Raw genomic sequence first — 22,673 nt, forward strand, 5'->3', positions numbered from 1 at the left:
ACCAAGCTACTATTTCTTCACAGCGCTACACAGGGTGGAAGAGATAAACAGAGATTGCTATAGTCACATAAAAGTCAAAACGTTTTAGTTACATATTGTTGGCATTTATCAGAAAATTTCCTTTTTCTGAAGAGTAAGACCCACAGCTCTATTAACACCAGGCACATCAGCCTCACTGCAGCTAGGAAGCAAGCCAGATGCAGGAATCCCTCCTATACTACATGTGGAGACCACAGACACCTTACTCCTCTTCAGTGCAAAGGTGGCAACGCCAGCCCACCCACATGATGTATAATGAGTGAGAATATTCGCAATGCAGATTCCATCCACCTCAACCAACTTCCATCATGTAAATCTTTGTACTTTCCCTGTTTGAGAAGTTTACAGAGGGAAAAGAATTTTTGCTCATCCTACATTACAATACAACACATTCTGTGTTTTGTTTGAGGGTTTCTGGGAGAGCGGAAAGGTTTTTATTGCCTGATTACCCTTTCACTACTTACAGGTGTACTTCAGGGACAGGCTTAACGCGCTGTCTAATCTGCAGTCATTTCTTTGTTGCTTAGCACAGGGATCAGCATTGTAAACTAAATTTCTGACAAAAACAGCTCAAACTGTCCACAAAATTCCTTCAACAACACTGACAGATGGGAACTGACTGCCCTGAGCATTTGATATGATAGAGCAAAGACCCATCAAACTGCACAAAATAAGATTTTTATTCTAGTATCTTTAAAGCCATGGGAATGTCAGTTTACACATGGTCTAACAAAAGACAGACCATAATTTTCCTTTCTTTTTGCTTTTCCTTTTCTTTTTTTCATTTCTCGTGGGAGGGGTAACTAGTCTGATGCCATCTGAGTTTCCAGGCACACAAAGAGGGCTGAGCTATGATCCATCTATTCCTGGTTGTCTGTTAGTATCAGGTTTATTGAAAGGAATGTTCTCTCAGACGAAACAAAAAGCCCCCGTAGTTAGCAACCAGGTTAAATTTGCACTTGTGCTTGAACCCTGAACACCTTCTGGCCTCAAAGAAGTGAAGTTAGAGGAAAGCCTTGCGGCATACACAACCAAACCATTAAATCAGAAGACTCCTTTATTGCCCACCCTAGTGGGCAATTCATCTCTAGTCTGATGTCTCTCTCATTGCTCTGTGCATGGAGATGGAGACTTACTAGTGACAAAGTATGACAACCCACATCAGGAACTAGGGATTGTGGACAATTAGGTTGAAAACCACAAGGTCATGGACAGATGCAGCTTGTAACAACAACTCAGCATTTTCTAAGCACAGGGATGTGCCAGACTTTCCTGCTGGAGAGCCTTGCAGTTCGAACAACTACAACTTGCCTAGATCAGCTACAGATCTAGAACAAGAGAGCCATACAGAATATATGCAGGTCATACATGTTGGTATCTTCCCTGAAATTCTCAAGGAAAAGTATAGAGAAGGTAACACTCGGAGACTGCAACAAAGGAAGACTTCCAGGGAGGGGAAGATGAGTCCTACATCACCTTTTAGTACTCTCTGGCATTAGCAGTATCTTCTGGTATCTCCACGTGCAACCTGTATGGCAGCATTGGGGTAACAGAGCTTCACAGTTACAAATATGGATGCTGGCAGAAACCACAGAGACTTAGACATTTTCTGCCACCTCCTGTACTGCCCTTCCCACATCATTCTCTTCATACATGAGGGAGATGCAGCTGTCAGTTCCTGTACCAAGCTGATGTGACCCACCCTACCTCCTTCTTACTCAGGTGGAAGCCAGTAACACCTAACAAGGCCATGAGAAAGAAATTACACCACATTCATAAATCCAGACATATTCCCAACCAAGCCATGAGGTGGTATGGGGACAGTATTTTACTTTTGCTGCTGGGCTTCTTGAGCTTAGCTCTGCTTCTAAATTTCACAGGGCAACAGTTGCAACCAGTGCTTCTGAAAGGAAGAAGCCGCCGTTCCCACAAGGCAGATGCAGTCCTGGGACTCAGCTGAACATACTCAGCCAAAACACATTGAGACATACAAACTAAAGCTCTAAATTTTCTTCAGAGAATCCACTCTACAGCTGGGAGGTCTGGATGGCACCTGCTTATGTCCGTTCAGACTGATAAAGCCACAAAAGAAGTCTGTGTGAAGGAAGAGATCTCTGCTGAGGAAAAGAATGACAAGTCTATTTCCATGCTTAAGACTGGAAAGCTGCTCAACTGGTTACAATAAGAGATCTGTGCACTTTGGCACAGTGAAGAATTGAGCTTCAGATCATAAAAATCTATAAAAATGCATATTTGAACTAAACTGGTATTTACTCAGCACCAAAATAGCCTGAGGGTTACACCTGCATACTCAAATTAATTTTCAAGTGCCTCTTTTGCTATGCAGGGTATTTTATGTTACAGTTGTACCATACTTATATAACCTACTTGAAATGTATTTCCCCTTGTTTGGAGTAACAACTTTCTGGAGATGTCTCATAAAGTCCAATTTGGAAATAAATTAAAGGCAAGAGCCTTCACCACATACTGCTTCCTGACTACTATACAGAATACCTGCTGAGCAGAGATCAAGCAGGTCTCTCTGCTGATTTCAGAGCACAGGTTAAAACACACTGAGCTGCTAATAAATGGAGGCTTATACAAAGTCTTTTAATGTCTTCATCAATGAGAGCTCTATATGACTTACAGTGAAGTGCTTTTAGATGGATCTTATTGACAGTGGAGTATACGTATGTTCAGTATGACACACAGTGGAACAGTAATCACAGAATCAGAGGGGCTAAGCACAAGCACTCACCTAATCTCTGTCCCAAGGAATGTTAAACTATAGTGTTACCATTCCTGACAAATGCATCTTCTTAAAGACATCTAGCGATTGCAACTCCATGCCCCTCCTCCCCATACACACCAGTAGTCTACCCCAGCACTTCGCTACCCTCATTATACTCTTCTTTGCTGCAATTCACACTTTTTACTTCTTGTTCTAAACATCATGGCGATCAATAACAGACCATTCTCTTCCTCACTGAAGTCTCTTATAAGCTCCCCTGAAAGTCTCTTTTCTTCACATGAAACGCAAACAGTTATTTCAATCAGTACTCCATGGCAGGTTTTCTGAGCCTCTAATCATTCTTATTGCCCTCCTCTGGATTCTCTCCAGTTGACCCGAATCTGTCACAAAAAAATTTAGTATAGGAGTCCACCTACAGCCACTTCAAGCCTGAACCAGACATAAGGATGACTTCTAATGTCCTGTAGGATAACAATGCTACATAATCTGACACTGGATTATATTTGGGCAAATGTTATGAATGGATTAAGATCTTTAAAACTGGAACAGTTGTTCTACAAAAACAGGAGTAATATGTATATATATTATCAAAGACAATGTTCTCACATAAGCAAACTATGCAATTCAAATTATTCTGTGAAAAGTACACAGTCTGTCCAGGAATCAGCAGTACTAAGTCATCATCTCTCCGTCAGGAGATGTACAACTATGTACAAGAATTACAGTAGCCAACTCTGTCAACCCGAAACCCTCCTGAAACACCTTTCACAAAGAGCTTTCATCAGGCCATTCTGCTTGTCTGATGGGCTAGATGCTTCGTCTAGTTTTCCCTGACAGAAGGCTTCCAGACGGTGGTCAAATAGCAGTTATGAATCACTTAAAATTATAAAAAGCCCCAACCAGCACAGATTAGTTATATTAGAAAAGGTCACTTCCATCCTGTGACAGTAGTTTTAATAAGAGTTTGAGGACAACTGGCTGCAATTCTCCAGCTCAAGTTTTGTTTGTTTTTGTTTTTGTTTTGTTTTGGGGGTTTTTTTGTTTTTGTTTTTTTTTTTACAAGCCATGAAATTCCTATAACCTAAAAATATAAAACAAAATTCTGTCCTTTGTACTTACCCTTCTCTTTGGTACTCCTCATCCAAATTTGACAAAAGCTGGGACCCAGCCACAGACAGATCAAGTGCAGCTAAAGGTAGATCTCGATAAGCAAAATTAACAAGTTGTACAGGAGCAATGCTTTTAGTCTCTTCTTCCACTTGTTGTGAAATTATCTCAACTTCTGAAATACCACCTTCTATTGTAGGCCTGAAAATGCAATAAAATAAAAAACCCTCTCTCTCCACACACACATATACATATAAACAAATATAAATAAATAAATAAATAAGAAAGCAAGTAAAAATAAGTTAGAGACAAGAACTTCACAGAATCCTAAAAGCCAGCAACTTAAAAGGCCTTTACAAGGTCATTGAGGGAGGTGGCCTCATTGAAGGGACAGACAAATCTCTCCAAACTTGTCTTTCGTAGATCCCATTGCAATCAACAGAAACCTCACAGTCAAAGAACAGCATTTCACTCTGCTGAATCTGCTTCAAAAGCACTAAATATAAATGGATGTGTTGTAAACAGACAAACAAATACGGAAACAATGCATGAACCCAAAAGCAAAATATTTGTGCAAAACAGAAAGAAGGCATGTAACTATGCCAACTAAAAACTCACTGCTTTGTAAGTTAGATCAGTGAGCAGTGAATAGCTAAGCTTATTAATCATTATATACAAATCAACCGTTAATTAATGGATGCAACTTGACCGCTCTTCCACTGTGGGCCAATATTCAAATAGTTTTAAGGGATGGTGACTTTGTTTCATTCAACTAGAGAGGATCATTCTGTTACAAGTTATTTAAAAATAATTCTGAAAGTAGAACAACAATTCAGAAGAATTATGGACTCCTCTATAAAGATTATCTTAACTATCCTTATGTACAGTTTCTAAACCTGAACATGTATTCTTCTACCATCCCACTAACATTAATGGGAACTCCATGCAGGTAAAACCAGAGTCTGACTATGTATGTGTCTTCCACATTTATAACAAGATACTACTTATCTAGAAACTCAAACTTTGTCAGCATATTATCTAGTGCATGTGAAGGATGACTTCACTGTAGGAGAGAGCTTGCATGTCAAGTCCCAGCAGGGATTGATCCTTTGCAGTACCCAGTGAAAGCTGCTTGCTCCATTTGATTCAGAGTAGGTGCAAGCATAAACTTCTCTAGCTTTCATCCAGGGGAGCTTGTTAACTTCTGAAGAAATCTCAGGCTACTTGTCAGAGGTTTGCAACAGCAGGTGTGAAGATACTCTTTTTCCTTAGGGATATAGTTAAAAAGTGCTTAGCACCCAACTTTCCTCTGTTATTTGACTGCAAAAGTTGCATTGGTGATTTTGTTTTAAAGCAGCTTATTAAAATCTTCTAGCTATTCAAGCAAGCTGAACAACAGTTCATTTTTTTCCAGGAAAAAAATGAATAATTTAGAAGAGTTCTTAACTCCTATATTGTAAGTCTAAGGATGTAGGTGAAGGAACTAAAATTCTCTGTGAAAGGGATAGTGAAAGATTCTATTGGTCAGAGCCTCACCATTAGACCTACACTTTCAGACAGAAAACATTATTCCTAAATTAAAAGGAGCTAGCTCCTGCTAGCATTACACAAGAAAGTAGTTTTAAGAATTGGAAAATGCTGTTATATCTCAAGTATTTGGCAGGGAAAGGCTGCAACTGTGTCACACTATGGCAGAAAGTAGAGGTAAAAGGAAGTACTATTTGAACAACCTAAAGGCTTCTTTTATTTTATTCTTTGTCTAACTAATAACGGAAAGCAATGAGATTCTTTCACTTTCAACAGAACTATATTCCTCTGTTAACAATCTGAAATCAGAAGCCAGAGGGGGGAGTTAATTTTAGCAAGAGTTTTCCTTCTTTGATTTTCACCTTTAGTGCCATCCCATGGATATTTACAAGTCCAAGCTGGTTCAGTTTTGCACAAAAGAGCATACAATGATCCAATTTCCAGTATTATAAAGGAAAAAGGAAATGGGTTGGTGCAGTCTTCCCTCTCCCAACAGTATTTACCTTCTGTGTTCTCAGGCAGACTAAATGACAGACATTGTCTGACTTGACTGAAAAGAAAAACAAACCAACCAACAGACTAGTGTTGGCAAACAGCTTTGGGACAGGTTTGGTGGCAGGAAAGAAAAAAGGCACATGGATCTGAAAATAATATGACATACTAGTTTTCAGCCACCGGCTGTTAGTAACACATCAGACATGCTTACAGCATTCATCCTTTTTTTGCTAATTCACACTCTTTAGACAACTGACCAAATTCTACTACTACTTCTCAAAATATCAACTTTTCCTTTCAGTAATACTGATAGAACCCTCTTCATGTCACAACATCATTCTCCTACAGGTAGCAACCTGTTCCCTTTTATTTAAAATAAGTTATAACTATCCTCACATGGTACTTACTGAGGATTGGTCATGTTGGAGGATGCAACTGAATCAGCAGTGGTTCCAGTATTTAACTAATTCCAACTGCTCTGCACAGAAGTTCTAGCCTTCCAAGATTAGGTCTCTGTGAGAAGCAAAACAAAGTTACCTAAAACACAGCCAAAAGAACTCCAAAGGGCTGCAATGATGGTTGTTGTCATGTTGTGAGTTTGTCTAATAATTTTATTCCCCCCATGATTCCTTTTCAAAGTGGATATTATGGCAGCTGTAAAGTTACAGTGCATTTACTTACACACATGGACACTTGCTCACATATATACTTCTATAAGAACACAGATCTTGCTCTAAACCACTAAATTGTTGAGAAAGATAAGCAAGATCAGAGGAGAGACCGGATTTTCAAAGAAAGCTCATGGCTTCAGGAGTGCAAATTCTATTGGAAACCAACCGTTGTGTTTTTGGTGTTTTTTTTTTTTTTTATAATTTAATATACTTCATAGAGATGAGTATTATCTTTGTCAAAGTTTGGGGTTGTGTTCTCCATTTTCCAATTTGAACTGTGTACCAGACTCCCTTTGCTACTTTAGAAAGTCTCTTCCAAGATTTAATTCAGGTTGTCAAATGTTCTAGATGGGCTGTTAATCAAGATGATATTTTGATCAACAAATCTCACTAACACATTTGGAAAAGGTGCCCCATTTGACTGCGGCAAAATCTCCATTTGTGTGTACGTGGACAACATGCATGGCAACCAGAATGGAAGAGGACAAGCTTGTGAGAATGAAACCTATTGATACGCAGGTGCTGGTAGCTGGAAAAACATAAACTGGAGAATACCATATAAGAAACAAAAATTCTTAGAAAAAGATATCATGAGAGACTTTGTAAAGGTACTGTCAGGATTATATGCTAAATAATTTTTAAAAGTAACATAAAAACACACTCTTATTTTAACTAAGCAGAACAGTCATTGGCAAATTAGAATATTACTGACAATAACACCAAAAAAGTTTCATGATAATGAAAAATGCTTCTTATACTAAACTTTATACTAAAGTCACTTACAGGCTGAATTGTTAGTATCAGTCAAGTATTCACAGTGGAGACATAAATGTAGCAACAGTATGACCCTTAACAATCACTTGATAACAAATAATAAAATTGAACTTACATCTTTTGTAGAGCCATTTTGAAGGCTTTATTTCATGTCTTGTAACCTTATAATAACGTAAAATGTAGTCAATGCATTCTCAGATTTTCCAGATAATGCATCTGGGTATGCAAAAAGAAAGGGTCTACACTGTGATCACCCTCCTCGGGAAGATAAGTCAGCCAAAAGCAATTTAATTATTCATATGGAGAAAAAAACACATGATCAACTTTTAAACAGAAAAATACATGTATTTTAGAAAAACACACACACTCCATTTATCTATAACCTTGTAACACTTCTAAAGTCAGAGTAAGAAGCCAACTTTTTTTCAGATAAACCTTCCCTGATACAGCAGAGACTTGATCCAACATCCATTCGATATCAATGGGAGTCCCTTTCCCAGCTTCCGTAGTCCTTGAATTATTTTATTTATTATATCCCTAGGGTAGCAAAATAGTGAAACATTTGCCTAAAATTATGCATGTTTAAATCACACACTGAAGGGATTTGGTGAATCTGTACCTATGGCAACTTTATGATAGCAACTGTTACACCTACCAGCACAACAAAACTAAAATATAAATATCAGCCTTGTTTTGTGATGTTAGCTCCCTAAAATCTAATTTTGTGTTGACATTTTACAACACTTTTCAAAAACACAATTTTTAATAAAAAAATTTACCCAACCCAATTGTTCTAAGCACTCCGCCTGAGAAAGTGCTAAAGGCATGCGGTACTGTGCACCTGTCTTGTGACACCGAGGAAACTGAGAATCCTGCTATAAGTGCATTTGCAGGCCTGGAAAATAAAAAGTAAATGGGGATACAGATGATTTAGGAAATGGGAATAAAACTGATGGAAACTAGCCTCAGAGGACAGGCAGACAGATGTAGATATGGCAATTTCTTAACATAGTAAAAAACTTACCATTTATTTGGGAGACAGCACAGTGCTAATACTCACAACCTCCCTCCCAAAGGGGGTTTAGAAAACAAAACAATGACAAAAAAAGTACAGCTAAATTTAAAAAAAAAATCATCTTATTTTTTCAATTAATCTCAAGATTTTGAGGGAACTTAAATCATAACAGTGGGACCAGCAACACATAGGACATGAACATGAAATATTTACCTCTCCAGAATATAGACTCAGCCTCTTTTTTTTTTTGTTTTTTTTTTTTTAAATCTGGAAATCTGTTCACATTCATACAGAATTTCGTTTTAACAACTCAACCAGATCTGACCAGTGGCAACACCAATAAGCCAGACCTGCTCCCTCTTACTGGAGTTGGCAGCTCTACAGATAAAGTTTGCTCACCACCAGGACTGAAGGAGCAACTCGCAGCCGGGCAGCAAGCTCTTCTGATAGCTCTGATGGCTCTACAGGGAGCAGAGTCCAACTCGCCTTAGCTGAAGGGATCGTTACCATGACATAAGGCGCTCACAAAGGTGAGACCAGTAACGTGGAAAGAGACCTGAAAGGAGATAGAGGGAGTCAAGTCTCCAAAGGACTCACTGGAGCCTTCCTGAGAGAAAAAGTGGCAAAAAGTGAGTAATTTCTGGTGCAGATGACTAATGTATTAGCTGATTTAATGAATTAAAAAGACAAGTAGTTAATACGTACAATAAGAGGGCAGCACAACTGAAACCTTCAAAATGGACGTAATAGGTTGTGTATATCTATATCCTAAAGGGATTACTATGATTTGTGTTTCTTTCTAGGCTGTATGCAAGCAACAGAAATGTCTTAACATATACTGATATTTTGCAGAAACTTGTTCTTTCCATCCACTCCACCTCATCTATCTGTTATGTTCAAAACTTCCTTAAAAAAAAAAAAACAAACAAACTTCTATAGCAGCATAAAACACTTCCAACTTCCACAGGAAGCTTCTGTGCAACTGAGTGGTGTTTAAAGGCAACAAGGAACAGCAGGGAGATTTCATTCTTCTACACTTACCTCTCACTTGCATTCCTATAGGATATACCGTAGGCAAAGAGCAATGATGTGGCTTTCCTCCCTACCAACAGAGACAGGCAGGGGGCAGAGGGCAACCCTTGGGTATTCCATTCACCACCCAAGAGTGGAAATTTTTCCATACATCCCTTTCCACACCTATCCCACTCAGTGCTCGGTAGACAAAAAAAGCCTCATCTCTCATGGTCTCATCTGAGGGAATTAGTTAACAGTTCCAGGGTTGGTTGTTTTGTTTTGTTTTTCTTTTTCCCCACTTCTTGGAACTGAGACCAGACAGCACACAGTGCATGCTGAGTTGCCATATGGGTATGAGCAATGCCCATTTTGTGAGAGTTCAGCAATTCTATTTGTTCTCTGGTGTAAGTGTTTTCAAGGTGAGATGACTATAGAAGGAGCACAGTTTCCCAAGTTAAACAGAATTAGCTTAAAAAGGCGATAGGACAGAACGGAAAGAATTGTTTCACAAAGTTTCTAGTGCAAGCTTTGAAGTGGTGTAAAAAACAGAAACATTCACTGGACTAAATGACTGACACAGTTTGCATGTACCAAGAGGACAGTGCAATCTGATGGGAAGCATATTTCTGCATCTGGTTTTCCGTATAGAGACAAGTTTGTAAACTAGTAGCCCAGCTTAAAATGTGCGGGATCACAGTTCAAATCTCAGCAAAGCTGACTCAGCTCTTCACCCCTCTGCAGTAGGTAAAGGAAGTTGCACCCAGTTCACTGAGCTCTTTCTGAGGCAAGACCTTCAAAGTGCTTAAGTAGTGCTGTACTCGCCTTTCAAGCCCTTCAGCTTTCCTCTGTTCTTTGCACACGTATTACACATGCCAGTGTTCCTCACAGCTTTTGCAAGATACCCTTTTTGCTTGATTACGATTTCTTTCACCCCCTGCTCTGTGGAGACACTGGCAAGCAACTGCTTCACAGTTCATGGGTTATGCTCAGAATCATGCAGATTGAGAAGTGGGGTCAAGCGCTATAGTTGAGCAAAGGTTCGTGCTGCTGCCCTTGCCCAGCACACATCCTGCCCGAGTTAATTTGTTAATGTTTAGATCAACCATCTATTGTCGGTCACCACACCTTGGCTGTAGCTTGCTAATAAGGAGATAAAGTCCAGCTTAAACAACACAAAGCATAGAACAGTTTGGAAAGTATATGTCAAAGCGTAGCAGTGAGATAATAGCATAATGAGTAGTGAGATAGTTTGTTTGTACATACACTCTCAGGTAAAAGAAAAACAGAACAAAACAACAAAACCCCCAAGGGCAACCTTAAACAAAAAAAAAAAATCTTTACTTCACTCGTGCGTGAAAACCGTGACTTTTAGCATCGGTTTAAGCACAGTCTTACAAAATATGGGCCACAATGTAGTGGACCCAATTGGGGGTATGGAGTAGGAAGATGGTTTAATTTAAGCCTTTTGCACCAAAGTCTCTACTAACTTGCACCCTGTTTAGCTGAGCTGAAGTAAAAACCACATGGTTCAGAGCTGTTCGTTGTATTTGCTCACGTTCTGAGGAGTATTATCATGAAGCTGTAAGCTCCTGTACAAAATACAGACACTAACTAAAACATCTGAGTTTATATACTTACAAGTAGCTACAAAACCAAATTCTGACATGTTCTTCTAACTAAAGATTCTTCCACACAGCCCTCCAAGAGCAGCTTAGACACATGGACAGGCTCACAGTTTGCATTCAAAGTAAATGCGACAGACCACGCTTTGAGGAAACACTGCTGTTAGTTGCAATTTTAGGTATTCTTGCCCAGCTTCTGCTCCTGCCCCTGCCCATGCCGTACACATGCACCTGAACACGGGCCGTTACTGTGAGCTGGACCAGGAAACTGGTTTGGCATTTCAATCAACAACAAAATTATTTTTCTTTTCCTGCACTTTTTTTTTAAAAAAGCAGGATGCCTTTCCTGATACAGGTCACAGTACAGCTCCAAAAATAGTTATGTCAGCAAAACTGAAAGGGTTAAGAAGGTAGGGCAGTACACTGTAGGCACAGCCATTGAAACAAAGAGCATGGTGGAGAAATACTTAGTATCAGAAATACTCAAATCAAAGATGTTGTGTTTAGCCCTCGCCATTGGCAATATTCAATTGGAGTAAGCATCCAACCTGAAAATGCTTAAAAGATTGGGGAAGGGGTGGAAGTGAAAAGGACTTGTGTGGGTTTTTTCCTCCTTCTGTATCACACTGGACCTTTTCATTCTGAATCTAGTACACATCAGGAAATGGAATTTTGTTTCCTTTGTGCAAAAAGTTATATTCTTATTTCAGTCTATGAATTAACATTCTTATACAGTCTAAAGCTCAAACACAAATGAAGGGAAGGTTCCTAAGGTTCCTACTGGGCAATCCTAAGAAGGTCATGGAGCTATCCAGAAAAACAGAGAGAAAGGGAAAGAGGGAATAATTTGAAAGAGCAGTAGGGAAACACCTAACCAAACATCGCCCCAGAAGCTTGCAAAGAGAAAGTGGGAAAGTGTGATTTAGAGGCAGCTACATTTAGCTCTCCTGAATTAGACTAGCCAGATTTCTTTTGTGATTAACACCATTGATATCACCCTGAGGATCAGCATAAACATGATGTGATCACTCATGCCTACTAGTGCCAGTCACATTTCTTCAAGAACTGAAACTAGGCTCCCTGGGATCACAACCTGACAATTCTGACAACTGTTTTTGTTTTAACGTCTCTGTGAGAATTTTAACCAGCTCCACACATCTGCATTTAGAAAGTTTTATTGGTCATGTATGTCAAAACTGTTTCCTTCAGAAATCCAGCAACTTGCACTTCTGAAGGGGAAACCCTGAAAATCTCCTGCAGGAGAGGTCCCAGCGCTTCCTTGCTTTACTTCAGGTTGAACAAAATGGGTTTTTTCTTTTTTCCCCCTAAAGGGTGAACAGGTTCATTGTGATGAAAAATTAAAATTTCTTTTTATTAAACTGACCCTCCCTGATCCCACTTTTATTTAAGCCATGAGTTTGATAAAGTATTTGTTTATATGGCTCTGTACAGGTGGATAAGGAATGCTTCCTTTATTTGTTTTAAAAAAAATAGTAAGATTTGTCAAAAGGTTATGAATGCAGAGATGCCACACAGAAAACAAACAGCAAATTAACTTCCTTAACAAGTCAAGTACATTTTATACATATTATTTTAACACTGCAGATTCCCATTTCCATTCATCACTTTAACATTCCCATACAGCATCCAGAAAAGGAAAGAGGTACAAGAGATAGAGCTTTTTATTTCAAGGCAGAAGGGACATTGAATTTTACATCTTTTTTATGGAGGGATCTACAGTAAAGTTTATAAATATATCACACAAAAAAAAAAAAAGGAAAAACCCCTCCATCGCAGGAAAGGTATTGAGATTGGAAACAATCAGGCATTCAGAAATCAGGAAACAGCAGATTTGAACTTGCTCATGCAGCCGTAATTCTATCCCCTTCTGGGATTATTTTGTATGCTGAAATTAAGCAGCATGCTCTTTGGGGAAAAAAGAACATGTAATCATGTAACTAAAGACTGTCTCGTTATTCATAAGTATAGCTTATACTTTCTAGAGAGAAGTTTAGACGGGCCAAAAAAGATAAAAATGATCTTGTGCACAATCGTAATAATCTCTCCGCAAATGCATCATGATCATTGGTAGAATCTTGAACTTTTCAGTACTGCAAACTTGGACTACAGGACAAATAACACTAGCTGGAAGAAAGCCTTTAGAGGAGGACTAGACCAATACAAACTCCCAGGAGAGCCCAGTCAAGCCCACCCTCTTCCAAGGAGCTTGCAGATGTGCAGCACATGGTACTTCCAGACAGAAAGAAACAGGAGGAGCTGTTCTGTTTGGGGTGGTTATGAAAAGACTCCACTCATGCTCCTTCCCTCTGCTATCTCTTCCCCTAGGAACTGGGGAGAGAGGGCCAGGGCTATGTACCCAGTCTACAGACAAGGTTCTGTGACATGCAAACACTCCAGCATGAATATGCTTTCAACACATACCAGTGCTGCCCTGACAGCTCCTTTGCACTCTCGTTCCAGTTCATGCTACACAGTGCGTACTGGCACTGTTGGAATTCAGTTGTTCCGATACACTACCAACATTTTCCAGAAAAGGCACATGTCCAGCAGGTACTGAACCAATCCCCAATGTAGCTAGTTTTGAAGATGTTATGGGGCAAAGAAAAGGTACTTCTCTGGACTGAGGGCCTTCTGCTTGCCAAATCTTAACACTGTCTGGCAAATAATGGGTGCAATATGGCATCTCAAAAATCTGGAAGAACTGAGTAACTATCAAGGCTACCTAAACAGAAAGTTTGCTCTTAGCTCCTAAATAAAGAACATACATTCACTCAACAAGGTTACTCATTTGATCTCTTACTCTGGAGTAACTCTCCAAGCTTGCCATTTACCTCACCATTTTACAAACCGTCCCCATTTAGCTGTAATAAATTGGTGATCCCAATAGTTGCTCTCTATAGCTTCCCCACGTGGTTAAAGTGGAAAACCCCCACACACACACTACAGGGCACTCAAGTCCAGAGAATGCACAAAAGAGCAATCACATATTTAAACGGTCCCTTTACAGATTTGTCTAGTCTTCAAAGTTTAGGCCTGCTTAATAAGCACAGAAACCACAAAAGCACACTTGGTGTTTCACAGGAGCATTAGGCACAAGGCTGCCAGCTTATGCTATTTTACTGCATGTCTCAACATCTGCTCTGCTTATGTCTCCAACTGCTGGAGACAGCACTTTCATTTGAGAAAAAGTGAGCTCATAGTTACACATACAAAACGGCACCACTTAGACCAGACGTGGCTTCTGGTGAGATGATCTCTCTTAACAGCCCAGCACAAGGATACTAACAGGGACCATGGGCTTGGATAAATAGCTCCGGCAGGATACTGTGTTGACACTGCTTCTGGGCACACAGTTGGAAAGCTCAGTATTAGTTAGCTTTTGCAATGTGCCACTGCACATGCTGATAGGAACGAGCCTGGCATCAACAGCTCCACTGGACCAAAAACATGTTTTTTTCCAGTCTGGGAAACTAAATGACTCTGGGCTCAGCCAGTACATGGTTAGAAAATCATCTGGACCAATTTCATAACACTGGCTCTCCCCAACCCAGCCCAACTGAGATTTTTTTGTGCTACAAATCCTGGTTCTCAAAAGAAAAAAAAAACAACCTCTAATCTCTCTTGGATTAAATCTTAAAATATTGAATTTGAAACCCAGCAAACAAAGTTGGGTTTATATTTGCTTGGCTAACAACAATTCCATTTCTGAATTTAGATGTTTGGAGCTGACACTAACCTAGCTGAGTCATATTAAGCCAAATTATTACTATTTGAAGCAAATCAAGTACCAATTTAGTTTCAAAGAAGTTTGGTTTGCTTGTGTCTGTCAAGCATCAACTCTTGGATTTTGCTTCTAGTTCTTTTTCTTACTCCCTGGAACTGCAGTGAAAAGCCACTAACCAGAGGCCTGCAGCCATGTCTTCTGTTTCCCAGCCAAGCAAGATAGGTTCAGCCACTCTTTAGAATAGTAAAGAAAAAAAATACATACACTTTGCAACATGCTAGAATGAATGTTTTTAGTTTTATATAGACACCTGGCAGGTCTTTGAGTTCAACACACATATACTTAATTTTTGCAGTGTGCTAGTGGTTTTTGAGGTAAAAATACAAGTCCATTTCAATCCAACAGCAAAATTTATTTGAACAGAGCTGGAATTTCACTCAGGCTTTTAACACTAGCAACAGAATAACACAAATGCTTGACTCAACCTGCTTTGAGACATCCCTCAGTACAATGTGCGTCTCAATTCATGGGGGTGAGACTACCAATCTGTCTTAAGGGACACTGTCTTAGTCATGTGAAAGTACTACGGTCACCCCCTGTCTGCCAGGAAAATGGTTAAAACTCATTACATTTTCATTTCCATCCACAATATCTGCTGCTCATCTTACTGGGAGGTTAACCTTCTACTAAATACAAGCTTGAGTATCTGCCCATACCCTTAGATTAATATAACTTGAAGATTGCCTTTCAGCCATTAGACTGCAGCCTCAAGACTCTTCTTGAAGCTATTAATTTTTATTTTCTTTAGAATCACAGGCTTAATAGATTCTGGATTGAAACACCTTTAGAAAATTTTAAAAGTATTCTCTAATTTTCTAGAGGAGCTAATGTCAACCAAAACACAAAAGATTCACAACACTACAATAAGAATGGGGGAAAGTACAGGGAAAACCTCATGAGAAATTCTTGGCATTTATTTATTCTCTTGGAGCTAAGGATTTCCATGCATCTTGCCAAATAAGGCTCTGTGAGGCCTGTAAATATTATATTCCTATGTAAGAAGGAGACCGAGAAAGTTCTTTACACCAATTCTGTGTTTCTCACATAATCAGCAGTACAGAATCAAAATAAACTCAAGTAGACTGGTACTAAATCCAGTCAAGCTATTAGACAAGTCAAAAACAGCACCTGGAAGTAAAGATTTTATTATAAGAACCAACTATACTACAAATATATTTTTGAGAAATACTTATGTTTTGTCATTCCTGATAAGTATTATGGGCAACATCCCAGACAAAATGCAATACATTTATATGAATTTATGGCTTTACTGTGTATCTTAAAAGCAAGTATATAATAATTAGCCCATTGATATGAAATACATTGCTCTTGTCCTAAACAGCACTATGCTTTGTAGTTTAGCTTTTGGAAACAAATAGCCCAGCTGTTTTGATTGCAAATTTACAAATAGCTGCAGTATTTCATCCTGGTGATGCATACAAGGTAAACCTCACTCTGCAAGATCAGACAGCTAATAAAATTCTTGAATTCACATCCTGTCTGGTACTTTAGAGGAAAGTTATTTCACACAGTGCATGCAGACACAACAGTTGTACTGTTCGTGGCTGGGAAAATCTTTCCTGACCACTGGGAGCCTAAAATGCAAGATTTAATTGCCTTATCATAGCATGCAGCATACCGATAGTCATTATTTTAATATATAACTAGTGCATTTAACTGTATAACCCTGGCTCCCTCAGCAGGTGATGGAATGCACTTACTACATGTTACAAGCCAGGTTTCTGCCACAAATACTGATGGTGAGGGACTCAGTCCAAGCTGTGAGTAAGGAGGCCCAGCCCTCACAGTCCTACATACAATCTGGAGGAAGCAGCCCGCTCAGTGCAGCCATGTCAACTGGCCAGTAATTTCCACATTTAGTAGCCAAGCCTGCACCTTTCCCCCTCACTTCTAATTGAAGTCTAGAAGACAACATCAGAGGAGACACACATGGCTAACATATGTTTGGAGTCTGCCTAGACTGTCTGCTGCAAACTGCATAGGTAAGAGAACAATTCTTCCCACGGGACCTGGAAACAGGATGGGAAGTGCTTGCTCTTTGTCCTGCAGCAAAAAGTAACTACAGTGCAAGGGCTAGCATAATTTCCCTGATCCTACCAAGTATAAAGGGGAAAGAAAAAGCAGAAACTTGAACGGTCTCTGCAAAAGTCCATGTAGTTGTAGATGTCCCTGCTCATTGCAGGAGGATTGGACTAGATGACGTTTAAAGGTCTCTTCCAACCCAAACCATTCAATGATAAGCAGCACAGCAACAAAATGCATGGAGAGAGAAGCGACAGGATCTTGTTTGACACCTCTCGCAGCCAAATCCCAGGATACAGCCTGGTGAAGAATTCATACAGCAAAAAGCCAACACCCCCAAGGTCTGGTTCAATATACGACTACAAACGATACACCTCATGAACAATTACATTTTTACTTCTGCTTTCCATTGTGCATTTAAAGTAGATATTTTTGTGCTTAAAAAAATAGTATGTTCATTTTAAAATAATAATTTCAGGCACTATCTGTACCTAAATATATGCTTTGGAACTTTGAAGCTCTAGTATTTCTACTTAGAAAAAAACAACAAAAAATTTTATTGATTTTGTTTTTGTAGAACTTTAATGTAAGCATTAGGTTTTCAGAACTTTTTTACTAGAGGTAATTGATTCATTAGTTATTTTGTATGGAATACAAGAAGAATCACTGAGGTACGCAAGAGGAGCAGCTTCTGAAAATGTTGAAAAGTGTTTTCTCTGCACAAGCATGCAGAATTTTTCCTGCAGGATGAAGCTATTTGCTTATTCATATAAATGCATATTAGAATGCATTCAGCTATGCATTCAGCCACTGGTCATATAATACACCACACATGGAAAACAAAAACGCTAAACTGATCTCTTTCACCCTTCAAGAATACATAACTAACATCACCATCCCTGTCCAGCCCTCATCTCTTTTAAACCCTGCAAGAACAGAGAGGACTGATACTCTTGTCACATGAGTAAATGAAGGGCACCACAAGCTACGGAATATATTACAAAGAAGAGTGCAGGAACACCCAACCATGAACTCCCTTTGTTTTAAAGTGGAGAACTGTCAGCTTCTGCTCTTCCACTGATAGCGTCAGTATCACAGAGAAACTTGAGATTAAATTCTCAATTGCTAAGGGCTCACGAAGTTTACTCTTCACTAGGAAGTTAATCTTACTGTGATTTAACACTATGAGCAGAGAACCAGTTGTCACTGTGGCACATTAATTCGGGGCTACTGCTAACGTCTTAAAAAATCCATGTTGTAAAGCAATGAGGATGACACTCTGGGATTCAGATTTAGAATTTACTTCTGTATTCCCTCGCAGCCTTCCGTAATGCACTTCTAATAGAGCCTTAAAGGCATGTGGTAAAAGTGAGCACCATCGCAGTTGACCATGCTAATCAACTAAGACATCAGCAGAACATTAATGAGAGGCACTGAGCAATAAAACAATACTTCTATATGTTAGAGGCAGATAAAATTCATGCTTCAAACAGAAGTGCTAATGCTATGATCATAGAATCATAGAATGCTTTGGGATGGAAGGGACCTTTAAAGGTCATCTAGTCCAACCCCTCTGCAATGGGCAGGGACATCTTCAACTAGATGATGATGCTGTCTCAGCTGTTTGGACTTTGGTGCCTTCATGCCACTTCAGGTGCCCGAGCGCTTTCACAGGACCGAAGCATGACTTCCTGGACCGCAGTTCTCCCTTGAAGGTGGGGGGAGGGCAGGGCAGGAAGAGTACTTCCCTGCCTTAGAGAAGTTTTGATCATAAACTTAAAGATAGCATAGTGATAAGATACAATGATAAGGGAAAGCAACTGATCGATCTAACAAAAATACAGAGGACCCTCACCTCAGTGCTGGTCTTCCTGAAATGGCACCAAGAACCCCAGAGGTGCTGCAGAGCCCAACGAGGCTTCTGCTGTCACTGACAATGCATCAAGAAAGTACAGGAAACATTGCACAGGCACAGACCTGGCTTCAGCTTCTCTGGCAATTCCAAAAGTAAACTTTTCAGTAATTGTTCTACTCAATACTTAGCAAATCATAGCAGAATGAGAAGAAACAAATAGCATGTAAAAAACTCACATGTATTTTCAACTATCATTCCTAGCATGCTCTTTAAATATAGAACCATAGTTGTTTATTTACAGATTTGGCCATTACTGTGTGACCTAACATAGCAGTCATCCTGCCACCCTCCACAGCTCTATTTTAGCAGTATCTTATTTAGTACTTCAAGCCCCATGACCCATATCCAATAAGGAGGTTCTAATACACTGATCAGATAAAAGGATGCTTTTCAAGCAATGGTTATGCAAGGGATCCATACTGCAATGCAAGCCCCAAAACACTAAACAACTGCTAAGTTATAAATAAAACACATTCTTGCTCTTAAACCCGTAACACATACCAGCCACCTGCTTGAAACCGAACTGTGTTTGTTACAGCTGCAAACACAGACTTTTGTTAAGATTTACCAATTCGCCTTTATTAAAATTAAAAAAAAAAAAAATCACCAGGATAGTCATTAACATTTCTAGGAGGTAGGAAACTCAGAAAAAAGCATCCAGAGACAGACAAATGAGAGGAAGGAAACTATACCTGTGCTAGCTTCTGGATTAAAAACATGAAGAACTGGTCAAACTGTTGGAAATTTTTCAGAAATATTTTTACATCAACATTGCACTAACCCCTCCAACCCAATCACTATCTGCTAAATAATATATCAATCTCCAGCCAAAGACTGACTAGCTCTTTCAATAAAATTTAAGTAAATAACGAGTACGTGCTCCTCAACTAAACCCAAAGTCCAAGAGCACATAGCAAATAGGTGCCAGGGTCTGGATTAGAACTCATGTTTCTGACTTTTGGTCTGGGACTCAGTTGGTAAAAAATGCCACTTCCCTATTGGGAAAGAAAAGCCTCCAGTATTATAAGTGTAGGCTGTTGGGTTTTTTTAAATACATATATAAAATCTTCCAAAAATAAAACTAATTTTGTTTTAGTTGTTTGAATCAGAAATATAAAAGACCGCAAAATCAATACAAATTCTCCAATAAAACAAGAATATCTGCAAGGAATTAAGATTATACTGGCCTCAGGTCAGAGAATTACTGCAGCTGACACTGTAAAAACAACCAGTAGAAATGAGACAAACTGCTTGCTGCAAAGACCAATAAGGGGTTTAAAGAGGCAGTAGCTTGCGATCATTCATTTCTAATCTTCATAGCTCCAAAACACTGGTCCTTAATAAAACTGTTATTCTCTTGTATTATCCTTCTCACTCTCAATATACTGATTTCAAACATGATGTTGACAATTGACAGTTCATGACCTGTTGCGTTTACAACGTTGAAAAACACAGGATAGAAAGCTTTCAGATGGTATCAAGCATATGTTCTCAGGGAGAGTTGTCAAAGGCATCCACTGCAAACTTCATTGCACAATTGAGACAGGAAAGATGCCAAGATGACAATCAGAATTCTATGATTTTTAAGGTCCTAGAAATGAGTAGTCTTTCAGGGCAAGAAATTGGCCCATACTTTTGTTATTCACATGCGACTTATAGACACGTTAGGTACTTTAGAAGGTGTTTTTAAAAGCGACATAAACCCTGCTCCAAAGTACTTAATCTAATTTGAGACAATGTTTGCAGTAATAGGATCACACAGTTTTGAACAAGTATATACTAAATAGCTTATAAATAGAGGTTGCTTTAACAGACCTACCATACTTATTGTGATACTGAAGATAGGCTCTTTTAGGAAAAATTGAACGACAGATAGCATGAGGAACAGGGAATGCTTCAGGACACAAAAACTTCTGTCTTGAAGCAAAGTTTTTGAAAAAATAGTCCGTTAACAAGTTGGGGTTTTTTTTGATGAACATTACCCTTCTTTAACAGCTGGTAATACAGAAACGCTCTTCTACTAAGCACAAAAAAGACAGGCGTGCAAACCAAGCATGATGGACTTCAGAGAACACCCAAAGAGAAGTGTTAAGCAGCATCCAAAGGCTAGAAAAATAATCTGCCAAGTACAGGCAGGCCAAAACACTGTGTGCCCCCATCCAAGAGCAAAACACTTAACTCCTATGGGACTAAGACAATCAATGAGTTTAGATCAGTTCAGGCAGCTGCACACTTTTAAAGCATCTTAGCACTAACTTGTGTACTGCTGCAGATGGCAGACAGAGCACACGTTTATAAGGCAGAACTAATTTCTCCTACTTTCAACAAGAGCACATCCCATTTCAAAAGTCCCAAGGAATACCCGTGCTATAGTGTGATATGTAATTGTAGCATGCATCAAACTTCCACCCATATACAGAGTCAACCTGTTCATTTTCCATTAAATTACTACGCCTCCCTTTGTTCTTGTAAAAAAAAAAAGGTAAACATGAGCCATAAAATTTAAAAACACACACACATTTTTCCCCTCTCTGCTTTTAGAGGAAATGGCTTACTGAAAGAAAAGATTGCTTTACTGTGTCCAGGCCAACAGTTTTCCTCTTGGGATTAGAGAAAAGGATTATAGCAGCTCATGCTGAGCTAGCACTGCTGCAGCTGGACTTTGATACTAGTTGCCAGGCTGCCTAGTTTAAAGCTAACTCAGGTATAGCTGTACAAACTGCAGTCTGCAATGCAGCAGCAAATTAACTATTTAACTCAAACCAAAATCCTTTTTCCCTACTTGCTGAAAAACAGCAGCTGACAAGCTATGGATTTGGCATTCTTTCACATGCAGTTAAGATTTGCTGCAAGTATCTAAAAATATACTTCATGGCTGACAGCCCAAAGAACCGATCAATGAAAGTTCAAGAGGTGGATTTTACAGTCCAGATGTTCTCAAACTGCGCTCCATTGACAACTTAGAGATGAGTGGTCACATTATGGTGACTTTTCTCCCCTTTGCTGCACCTGTTTATGTCCAAAACATGAAAAGTACTTCTACAATTCTTAAAATATTTCTCCTTAAACATTTTCTCCTTTTGCTACAGTTAGCATAAAAATGTCACAGCAAATCAATGGGATGAGAGGTTGTATCGGAGACAACTTGGTATAAAGTATGAATCAAACTTTAACCTCTGCAGCAGGATGACCTTAATGAGAACTCTGAAGGCATGAAAATCACAGGATCCACATGTACATACATACACTCTAGATAATGACAGAAACTCCACAAGGCAAACAAGCTTTTCCTAACCAAACCTACACACTTTTTCAGTGGATATGGTGTCGAAACTTGTGCAAAACCAGGGAAGAGCAAGAGATCTTACTTGCTTATTTAAGGAAAAACCTGGTAGGATTTTCTAGGCAAATGGATTGCAACAGTGAACAGTGTTACTAGATCTTAATTTATTAAATACTCATGCCTGAAAGGTTTCCTCCAACACTTCAGTTATAAATGATTATAAAAATGCAAAACTCTACCTTAGGGAAAAGATGAGGACTAGTTTAAACATGTATTTATCCATGCATGAAAACAAATGCAAAACTATCTCAAAACTGACAAAAATCTAAGCTTAGCTACAATACTGTCATACCCCTTGCATAGGGGATACACATACTCTAGCTATGGACATACCCATGTCTTCATCCATCTTTTCATTTGGATGTTAAATTAACAATTAGCAACTTGAATGCCATTGACACCAAATTCCATGACAGGCGAGAAGGTGAGCAGCTAGGTCCAAGCATGCAGATTCAGTAGCTGTTGTATCTCTCTCCTTACTCAAATCACAAGAATCCTTATAGTTCAGTCCTTTGGGGTGAAAGGAAGAGAAATGCTTAGCCTAATATGAG

The 22,673-nt window shown here is 39.1% G+C and overlaps 2 protein-coding genes across 10 annotated transcripts in view; one reads left to right on the forward strand and one right to left on the reverse strand.

Moving 5' to 3' along the window:
- The window catches only part of TMEM266 (transmembrane protein 266), a 64,813-nt gene extending 55,893 nt beyond the window's left edge, over positions 1-8,920 (reverse strand). The window contains exons 1-4 of one of the 3 annotated variants that reach the window (XM_087745349.1): positions 8,780-8,886; positions 7,481-7,581; positions 6,328-6,433; positions 3,911-4,129 (exon numbers count right to left, since the gene is read on the reverse strand). In XM_087745349.1, coding sequence (XP_087601475.1) covers positions 3,911-4,129; positions 6,328-6,341 — 233 coding nt within the window. In that variant the 5' untranslated portion in view covers positions 6,342-6,433; positions 7,481-7,581; positions 8,780-8,886. Of the gene's footprint in view, positions 1-3,910; positions 4,130-6,327; positions 6,434-7,480; positions 7,582-8,779 lie in introns of all 3 variants that reach the window. The other 2 variants (XM_009469666.2, XM_087745348.1) reach the window with 2 other exon arrangements.
- The window catches only part of NRG4 (neuregulin 4), a 56,778-nt gene continuing 42,983 nt past the window's right edge, over positions 8,879-22,673 (forward strand). For all 7 annotated transcript variants that reach the window (XR_015701668.1, XR_015701670.1, XR_015701669.1 and 4 more), the window contains exon 1: positions 8,879-9,009. The gene's annotated coding sequence lies outside the window, so the exon portion shown is untranslated. The remainder of the gene's footprint in view (positions 9,010-22,673) is intronic.

Source organism: Nipponia nippon, unplaced genomic scaffold (assembly GCF_047370975.1).
Source record: "Nipponia nippon isolate SJK-2023a ecotype South Korea unplaced genomic scaffold, ASM4737097v1 scaffold_9, whole genome shotgun sequence".
Taxonomy (NCBI): Eukaryota; Metazoa; Chordata; class Aves; order Pelecaniformes; family Threskiornithidae; genus Nipponia; species Nipponia nippon.